A 10265-nucleotide genomic window follows, 5' to 3' on the forward strand; every position below is an offset into this window, starting at 1 on the left:
CATCAAAAGACAACACACACTCCCAAATCCCCATATGCAAGGCATCTGCAAAGCAAGATCAACCCACTTTAGATTCCTAAGAAGAGGATTTGGGCATTCTCTTTCTCACTGATGGCGAGGTTGCCAGGGCAATGCTGCACACCTGAGACCTGAAATGGTCTAATGGCCTGGGCACATGGGGCCACTCCAAGGTGATGGGGGCTCTTTTATGGGGTAGGAGGGAGAGCAGCTCTTGAGGACCCCAGGGTTAGAAACGCCCCCCCCCCAGCCTGGTGTGAAAATTGTACTCAGTCAACCACAGTTCTAAATACCTTCCTTGACCAAAAGCACCAAAAGGCAGGAGCAAACAGGCAGATTCATCTCACAGAAATCCCTCAGTTGCCATCACATTTGGTGGGGTCACTTCCCTTCTAGGAGGGCTAGACACGGCCCGGAATCAACCCCCCACTGCTCCCAGTTTGGATGGCATGGCCTCTTCCTGCTTCTGGGCCAGCTGAGTCTGGCTCCTCCCCCTGGGCTCTCAGGAAGCCTCCAAGATATCAGAAGGAAGGAATCCCTTTTGTCTTCTGCCCAGTTCTGGCTGTCCTAAGTAGACGGACCTCTACTTATTACAGTGTTTACGGCCTATTTTGACGGGCATTAATGATCCTGGCCCAACTGAACTGGCTGCCAATTAGCTTCCACACCCAATTCAAAGTGCTAGTTTTGACCTATAAAGCCATTACCATTATTGTTATTATTTTTAACGATTCATGAAACCACAGTAAAACTAACAAACATTAAAAACTTCCTGATCTAAAAGTCAGATAGTTATTTATTTTCTTAACATCTAACAAGAGGGAGTTCCACAAGGCGGGTGACACTATCAAAAAGGCCCCCTGCCTTGTTCCATGTAACCTCACTTCCCACAATCAGGGAACTGGCAGAAGGCCTTCAGAAGTGGAACTCAGGGTCCGGGTTGAACATATTAATCAAAGTCTCTGAAAATTAAATTCATAGACAGCCATTGTCTGGTTTCTCCCCACTGTGCCATCGTTGATGGCCTATGAGACTGGTCTTCTGACCAAAGCTCTGTCCACATTCCAAGCATTGATATGGTTTCTCTCCTGTATGAATTCTTTCATGGACTATGAGATAGAACTTCCTGTTGAACCTCTTTCCACATTCCAAGCACTGGTATGGTTTCTCCCCTGTATGAATTCTTTCATGGACTGTGAGATTGAACTTCCGACTGAAGCTCTTCCCACATTCCAAGCACTGATATGGTTTCTCCCCTATATGACTTATTTGATGGGTTGTGAGATGGGCACTCTGACAGAACCTCTTCCCACAATCCAAATACTGATATGGTTTCTTCCCTGGATGAATTCTTTGATGGGCCATGAGATTCTTTTTCCGACTGAAACTCTTCCCACATTCCAAACACTTATATGTTTTTTCCACTGTATGAATTCTTTTGTGGGAAGTGAGACTATCTTTCCGACTGAAACTCTTTCCACATTCCAAGCACTGATATGGTTTCTCCCCTGTATGAATTCTTTCGTGGGAAGTGAGATGGGCACTCTGAGTGAAGCTCTTTTCACATTCCATGCACTGATATGGTTTCTTCCCTGTATGAATTCTTTGATGTATTGTGAGAATATTTTTCTGACTGAAACTCTTCCCACATTCCAAACACTTATATGATTTTTCCACTGTATGAATTCTTCCGTGGGAAGTGAGACTATCTTTCCGACTGAAACTCTTTCCACATTCCAAGCACTGATATGGTTTCTCCCCTGTATGAATTCTTTCATGGGAAGTGAGATGGGCACTCTGAGTGAAGCTCTTTTCACATTCCATGCACTTATATGGTTTCTCCCCTGTATGAATTCTTTGATGGGAAGTGAGAATCTTTTTCCGACTGAAACTCTTCTCACATTCCATACACTGATATAGTTTCTTCCCTGTATGAATTATTTGATGGGAAGTGAGACTTTTCTTCCAGGTAAAACTCTTCCCACATTCCATGCACTGATATGGCTTCTCCCCTGTATGAATACGTTGATGGGCTGTGAAACTTTTCTTCCAGGCGAAGTTCTTTCCACATTCCAAGCACTGATAGGGTTTCTCCCCTGTATGAATTCTTTGATGGGAAGTGAGATCTTTTTTCCAGGTGAAGCTCTTTCCACATTCTAAGCATTGATAGGATTTCTTCCCAAATGGATTTCTTTGGAGGGAAGCAGAGTGGGAGCTTTGACTGAAGTTCTCTCTAAACTCAGAATATCTACATTGCTTCTCCATGGTGTAGACATGGTCATGGTCTCCCTGGTTCTTAATCTTTGATTCATTACCATCTGCAACAAAGAAAGAAACAAACGGATCACAGCTTCAGGGAGAAACGCAGCCCTCGGTTTATTGAACTTTGCTAATTAATGCTTGGGACACAGGAAGAACTGAAGGGAAATAAAAGTAAAGCTTTACAACAGGCTTCACTGCTTTTGTTGACAGGCATCAATGAGCATATGTATGGGAACCTGAATGTCAGGAGTGGGGCAGCAATAAATCACAAGGAGTAAGTTAACTCCTTATGAGAAGGAACAGAAGTGTCTGCTCAGAAGTGTCAGGCCTAGTGAGCACAGCAATACTTCCCTCTGGGTCTGGCCCCTACGAGCCAGTTGTGGGGACTGAAGGCCCTGCCTTCCTACAACTGACTAAGTCTCCTCCTCTCCCAGATTCTTCCCAAGGGATCTTAAATTCCGAAAGAGCTATCATGATCCAACAGGGAGCCTTACTGAGAGAGTTCATGACCCCACAATTCTCCTCCATGACTTCCTTATGCAGAGCTCTCTGGTCAGGATCCAGCAACGCCCACTCCTCGTCTGTGAAATGGACAGCTATATCTTCAAAGCATACTAGGCCCTAAAAGAAGAAGAGAAAAGTCTTGCTCTCAGGCAGCAGAAAGATCATCTTCTACACATTGTACTGCTGTTTTGTGTCTGTTTGTTGCCGTATGGTTTTAATGGGATTGTTTGGCTGTACATTTTAATTATGGATGTACGTTTTAACGTCTTAATGGAATTGTTTTATTGTGTATTTTAATGAAGGGTATTCATCTTTGTGTAAATGGGTGGAACTCCACCTGGTGTTCTTCAGATCCTTCTCTCTGCTCAACATTCCCCCCCTTACTTTCCACCTCTACTGCTCTGGAGGGGAAAAGCCCTATAGTGCAATAGATGGGACTTGTGATGTGAATTCTGGCCACAGTTTTTTATGGTTTCTCAACTGTTTAGAAGCATATTTTAGCATTAAATGGTAAACTTATAAAAAAATAAAAAAATAAGATAAATAATATGAAAATGTTAGTTTAGGTAAGGTGGTTGTTCTTCATTCTCAGGACATAAACTTTCTGCTTGGCATTTTAAGCCTCTGTATAGGGCAGTTTTGACAGAAGTCAAGAGCAGGAGCCTCTTTGCCTGCTATGCTCCGTCTCCCTACCTGATCTGGTTCCAGAGCTGCTGCTTCTCCTCTGCCTCCATGCAAAGATGGATGAGGAGGTATCCCTGGCATCATTCTGTCACCTGTGAGAGGCAAAGGGAAGTGGCCATTAGCACATGCTTTTCTTCGAGGTGAAGCAATGCACCTCTAACTACAGATGGTGCGCTCTATGTGCGGCTACCTTTGAATTGGACTCAGAAACTAATCCAGAATGAGGCTACCAGACTGGTGACTGGGAGCAGCTGCTGGGACCATATAACACTGGTCCTGAAAGACCTACACTGGCTCCTAGTATGTTTCCAAGCACAATTCAACATGTTGGTATTGACCTTTGAAGCCCTAAACAGCCCCGGCCCTGTAGACCTGAAGGAGTGTCTCCACACCAATCGTTCAGCCCGGACACTGAGGTCCAGCTCCAAGGGCCTTCTGGCAGTCCCCTCACTGCGAGGAGTAAAGCTACAGAGAACCAGGCAGAGGGCCTTCTCTTGGCCCCAAGTGTCTTCCCGTAAAAGATGAAAGGAACCCACAGATTAGTTCCTAAATCCATAAAATGCAACCAAAGGGAGAAAAAGCTCTGTCCTCCTTACCCAGCGGCCTCTCTCTCCTGACCAACGGAGTCTTCTCTGCCTCAGAGGAATCCAGGCCCATTTCTGCAAAGATAATCTTTCCCTGAAAGAGCAATGAGGATTCAGAACAGAGGATGGAGAGAAATATTAGAAAAGGAATGGCAAAGGGAAAACCATTTGGGGACGCTTTCCAAAAGCTTAGTAGAGGATTTCAGGATACTCTCCCTCCTGTTCAGACGTGCTTGGGAGTATCCAGGGGGAAGCCTCTCTCACCTGCTTTCTCTCTGCCTGTTTCCTCTCCTCTGCCTGACTCAGGAGGAATCCTTCGGCCAGGGCCACCGCCTGGGAACTGGTCTCCGCTCCACATTCCCTCACCCAGCTCTCCATCTCCGGTGGAAGGACAGCCAGGAACTGCTCCAAGATCACCAGGTCCAGCATCTTAGCTTTCGTGTGCCTTTCTGGCTTCAGCCACTGATGGCAAAGGTGGTAGAGTCGGCTGCAAATCTCTCGGGGTCCTTTGGCCTCCTGGTAGCAGAACTGCCTGAGCTGCTGGTTCTGCAAATCTGAATGGAGACTGTCCTCCTCACCCAGGATCTTCTTCACGGAGCTTTCCCAGAATCCCTCACTGCTCCCAGTGTTGATGGCATGGCCCCTTCCTGCTTCAGGGCCAGCTGAGTCTTGCTCATCCATCTGTGTTCTCAGGAAGCCTCCAAGATATTGGAAGGAACCACTTGGCCTTCTGCTAAGTTCTGTCTGTCCTTATTAAAGCCGCTAGCAAAACCTACAAAGGAATACGTCTTTCTTGTATAAAATTTATATTATTATCATTATTATTTTATTAAAAACCTATAATTCAAAGTTCAAGGTATTTTTAAAAAAATAATATTGACAGCATCAAGTACCTTTTCTAATGAGTCTGGCATCTTTTTTAGGGCCGGACGATAGGGCATACCCTCCCCACAGAGCCCCCCCCCCCGGCACCTGCCCCTCTTTCCCAAGGCCTCTGACCCCAGAGACAGGTGTTTCCAGGACCCAGAAGTCTGGGAAGGGGAGCTGCTCAGAATGTTTCCCCCTGGCTGCAATCTCTGCCCATCTTTCCCTAACCTGAAAGGGGCTTCTTTGCCTGCCTTTTCTCAGCATCCCAAGGGAGACCACCCTGGCAAGCTCGCCCCCTCCCTGGCTGTGCAGAGGAAGGAGGGGGGCAGGACCCTACTCTCCCGGACCCCCCCCCATGCACCCTCCCGCTGCAGCCCTGGGACCCCTTTCTCCCGGGGGGGGGGGGGGGAGAGAGGAGGCTCACCGCATCCCGGGAGGCGAAACCTCCCCCCGCTTCCCCCGCTTGCAGGAAATGACGGGAGGGAGGGGAGGGGCCTTTGCTGGGGGGGGGGACCTGGTCCCACCCCCTCCTTCCTTTCCTCTACTCTCTAGGAGTCCAGCTCAGTTCCCTGCGACCCTTGCAAAGCGGAGCGCCCCGATCTCAGCCCCCCCATCTCGAAATGATGAATGGGGAGCAGCCCCGCCCTTTGCACCCGCCCAGAGAGGTTTTATGGAGTGTGCGCAATGCGCTGCTTTCCTCCTGGAGTCTTGCTCTGCAGAGAGACGAGAAAAGAGGAGTGAGCTCGGTGCGCTCGGCTTGCCAAGGGTTAAAAGCAACGGGGCTGGATTCCTAGAGAGGAGGGGAGATGAAAGAGGGGAGAAGTCCTCCAGTGCAAAAGCCCCTCCCTCCCCACCCGCCCAGAGAGGTTTCTATTGCGGGGGGGGGGGCAGAAGTTGTCAGAGGACAAGGGGTCCCTTCCCATCCCTTGGAGGCTTCCTGAGAGCCCAGATGGATGAGCAAGACTCGGCTGGCCCTGGAGGGAAGAGGCCACGCCACCAACACGGGGAGCAGGGGCGGATTTTGGGGAAGCACCATCCTGACTAGGCGTTTGGCCAGGAAATGTGGACTGTTGCCTGTGAACTCTGCTCTCTCCTGTCTCCCCCTTTTCTGGTTTTGATTAAACTAATTCATGAACCAAGAACTCGTACACTAATAATGATCCCGGGGTTGTAGACATTCCCATGAACTTACTGTGCGGTTTTTGTGATGCACAGATGACAAGAGAACACTCGGTCTATTTATTTGTATCCTTTCTTCCTCCTGTGAGCCTTGTTTATAAAACCCAATAAACCAGAATTCCAAAAAGGAAGGAAAAAGACAACACACACGCCCAGATCCCCACCTGCTCTGCATCTGCAAAGCAGGATCAACCCACTTTAGATTCCTAAGAATCCTGGGATCTGTACTTTCTTATGGATGCTGAGAGCTACTAGGAGCCACTCCCCAAGTGAGCTTTAACAATCTGTCCTTTTTGCCAGGGACCTTGGGGAATTACAGCTGGTGGGAAGAGGGTCTCTCAGCACTGGGGGGGGGGGGCTGCCTCTTTCACCCCCATCCCTCCCAAGGTTCCCTCCCTTCCCAGCAGGGCTTGGATTCCTTGGGTGGGGAGACCTCTGGTGGTTCTCTGTTCAGGGCTTCCTGGTCGGTCTCAGAAGATCATTTGGACACCTCAGAGGCTGCATGTCTGAATGGGTGTACATGTGTCAAAGTCTGGAGAAGACGCTGTCGGATGAAGGAGAGGTGGAAGGAGTGAGGAAAACTTTCCTTCTAAGCTGTCCTAAGTGTCTACAAATCCTACAAAGCAAATACATTGTTCTGTTATGAAACAGATACATGGCCACAGGAATGAGAAAGTTCCCTGAGCAAGCGTGGATGAGTCTTGCTAAGAACCAGGGCTGGACTGGACTACAGCCAAGACTCTGAACTGCCTTCAAAAAAGGAGAAGGAGAAGTCAGCATCTAGACCTCCTAGAAGAAAAGTTACTATACAAAATGTGCAGGAAACCTTGGAAATTTCTGTTGGATGAAGCCCTCTTCAGCCACAGCAGGTTCTGCACCCTTCCTGCCCTTTGACTTCCTCCCCAAAGAACTCTCTTCCTTGTCTCCTGAGAAGAGACAGAAGCCAGCCAACCTGCCAACTTTTCGTTGCTCTCCCTCCCTGCCCCAGTTCAGGGCCCAATTCTGTCCTGCTTCTGCCTCAGTTTCCAGCATTTGGAGTGGGGGGGTGCAGCACCTCCGAGGTTCCACCAGAGGGCGGGAGCCTCTCTCTCTCTCTCTGATTGGCTGCCAGCCCTTTTGGAGGGAAAATCCAAGGAGGGAGAGAGTTTGACAGAGCCTGATGGATCCCGCTCGCTGTTTTGCCTTCCCCTTTAGCCCCGCGCAGCCTCTCCTTGCAGAGGGGTTGCACGCAGCTATGGAAGACTTTGGGGTCCTCTAGGGTTGCTCTCCCTCCCTGCCCCAGTTCAGGGCCCAATTCTGTCCTGCTTCTGCCTCAGTTTCCAGCATCTGGATTCTCCAATGTTCTCAAGACACACTACTGGGGAGGAGTCCCTTTTTCCTAGGTCTGAGGGCCAAAGTACAGTGCTAAAAAGCAAGCAAAGAATGGCTCACATTCCTACTGTGTCTGTAAGCTCCCCTCTTCAGCTGCTTCCCTTTATCGGGTTTTGTTAAAACATCTTCCTCAGACACTCAACACTAATAATGAACCATATGTTGTAGATAGTCCCATAAACATATTGTGCGATTTCTGTGATATACAAATGACAAGAGAAGACTCAATTTCTTTGTATCCTTTCTTATTCCTAGTTTTCTCCCTTTGTTTAAACCCACATGCTCCCATGAGGTAGTTTCCCTCCTAGGCCCCTAAGAGCCAGAGCAGAGTGGGGGTGCAGTGCCTCTGAGACTCCACCAGAGGGCGGGAGCCTCTCTCTCTCTCTGATTGGCTGCCAGGCCTTTTGGAGGGAAAATCCAAGGAGCGGGAGAGTTTGACAGAACCTGATCAGAAAGGGGAGGTGGGGATTTTATTACATTATTATTATTATTATTATTATTACTCGGAGAGTTTCTGTCTGATGGAGAACTGGCTCTGATCTGAGAGGGGAGATGGGGATTGGGAGAGGGTTTTTCTGAGGAGAAGGAGCCTCAGAGCAACTTAGATAGGAAGATGACCCAGTGGAGGGTCTGGGGAGAAGATGGAGGCAGGAATTAATCTGGAGGGCTGAGTCTGAGGAGGCAGGAGAGGGAGAAGCTGTGGGAAGACGGACTAAAGCAGGGTCTCCTTCCAGTCAGGAGGGGAGAGATCTGCTAGGAAAAGGAGACCCCCAAACCAAGAACAAGGCCTGAGGGGATCCCCTGGGTCTGTGGGAAATCCCTCAGGAGTGGGAAGGTTAAGAGAGAGGCGGACGGACGAAAAATGCCCCTCGCTCAGGAACCAAAGTATTAGGCTCAGAAGGAAGCTGTGCTGCATTAAAAGGAACTGGGGAAAAGTAACTGAGGGAAGGAACAGAAACCAAGTTAAGCCTTTTACCTCCTGTTGTAGAACCATTTCTATCACAAACCGAGAACTCAGACACTGCCTGACCTCTAATAATGAACTATATGTTGTAGATATTCCCATAAACTTATTATGCTATTGTTGTGATGCACAAATGAGAAGACTTGGAGAATTTCTTTGTATCCTTCATTATTCCCATGATCATTATTATAAAACTCAATTAAAACTTATTCCAAAAGGACAACACACACTCACAAGCCCCCCCCCCCCCCCCCAGTGCTGCATCTGCAAAGCAGGCTGAGACCATAGAATCCAGGGAAATATTTGTAAAGGGCGCTGAGTGTTGCCAGGAGAGGTTCCTTTGGAGTGGCTAGGCAACCCGTCCTCCTTGCCAGGGAACTCAGGAATTATAGCTGGTGGGAAGAGGGTCTCCCAGTAACTCTCAGCACTGGGGGGGGGGGGGCTGCCTCTTTCACCCCCATCCCTCCCAAGGTTCCCTCCCTTCCCAGCAGGGCTTGGATTCCTTGGCTGGGGAGACCTCTGGTGGTTCTCTGTTCAGGGCTTCCTGGTCAGTCTCAGAAGATCATTTGGACACCTGAGAGGCTGCTTGTCTGAACGGGTGTACATGTGTCAAAGTCTGGTGAAAACCATGTCGGATGAAGGAGTGGCGGAAGGAGTGAGGAAAACTTTCCTTCTAACTGAAGAACAACGGAGGGTTGGAACTCAGCATCACAACAGAAGACGATGGCTGTAGCCTGAGTTATTGGCGCCACCCTGACAGAGCCAAGTGGGGCAGCCTGCCCACCGGCACAGCCATCGCCCCACAAGTGAGCCACGACAGAACGAGCTCCATTGGCCCCACGTTCTCAAGGCCCCATTCCTCCTCCCTGGGGGTCCCTGAGGACTGGCTGCATGTAGAGAGACATAAAAATACGCAAAAAGTGAAAACGGAAACCTGACTCACGCAATAAATAAACAAGGAAAATGGAGGACCGAGAAAAGAAAAGGCTTCTTCTGCAGTGCAGAGTTAGACCTGGTTAGGGCGAGGAAACAAGCTGGGAGATGGCTGGAGGGAAGGAAAATTATGGTCGAACGCAAGCAAGACTGGTGAGGGTTCCTCATGGAGCCTTCCTGGTGGCCGGGAGGGAAGCAAGGAAGCAGACTTTGCCGTCTCAATAATGCTCCACTTTAACTGCCATTAACCTTTTAGAATGTATTAGGCACGGTTTCTGAGTGTTCTGCATTTGTGAATCTCCCCTCTCTTACGCTGCATTGCATCTCTCCTTACCTGACCCTGAAAGTGGAACAAATGGCAGGATGTTTTAGCAGCAGAGTGTAAATCAGCTCTCCGTGAAGCTATCTGAGACCCAGGAAGAGGATTTGGGCATGCTCTTCCTCACTGATGGTGAGGTTGCCAGGGCAATGCTGGACACCTGAGACCTGAAATGGTCTAATGGCCTGGGCACATGGGGCCACTCCAAGGTGATGGGGGCTCTTTCCTGGGGTAGGAGGGAGAGCAGCTCTTGAGGACCCCAGGGTTAGAAACCCCCCCTCCCCAGCCTGGTGTGAAAATTGTACTCAGTCAACCACAGTTCTAAATACCTTCCTTGACCAAAAGCACCAAAAGGCAGGAGCAAACAGGCAGATTCATCTCACAGAAATCCCTCAGTTGCCATCACATTTGGCGGGGTCACTTCCCTTCTAGGAGGGCTAGACATGGTGGGGGGAATCAACCCCCCACTGCTCCCAGTTTGGATGGCATGGCCTCTTCCTGCTTCTGGGCCAGCTGAGTCTGGCTCCTCCCCCTGGGCTCTCAGGAAGCCTCCAAGATATCAGAAGGAAGGAATCCCTTT

At 49.2% G+C, this 10265-nt stretch overlaps 1 protein-coding gene across 2 annotated transcripts in view; it reads right to left on the minus strand.

The window, feature by feature from the left end:
- LOC114589886 (uncharacterized) overlaps positions 1–5304 on the minus strand; it is a 69253-nt gene extending 63949 nt beyond the window's left edge. The window contains exons 1-5 of one of the 2 annotated variants that reach the window (XM_028716304.2): positions 4317–5286; positions 4065–4146; positions 3478–3560; positions 2775–2901; positions 797–2336 (exon numbers count right to left, since the gene is read on the minus strand). In XM_028716304.2, the coding sequence (XP_028572137.2) occupies positions 994–2336; positions 2775–2901; positions 3478–3560; positions 4065–4146; positions 4317–4733 (2052 nt within the window). In that variant the 5' untranslated portion in view covers positions 4734–5286 and the 3' untranslated portion in view covers positions 797–993. Of the gene's footprint in view, positions 1–796; positions 2337–2774; positions 2902–3477; positions 3561–4064; positions 4147–4316 lie in introns of those variants that run through there. The other variant, XM_077916625.1, reaches the window with a different exon arrangement.
- Between the last annotated feature and the right edge of the window lie 4961 nt (positions 5305–10265).

The sequence above is a fragment of the Podarcis muralis genome, chromosome 12, assembly GCF_964188315.1.
Source record: "Podarcis muralis chromosome 12, rPodMur119.hap1.1, whole genome shotgun sequence".
Lineage (NCBI taxonomy): Eukaryota > Metazoa > Chordata > Lepidosauria > Squamata > Lacertidae > Podarcis > Podarcis muralis.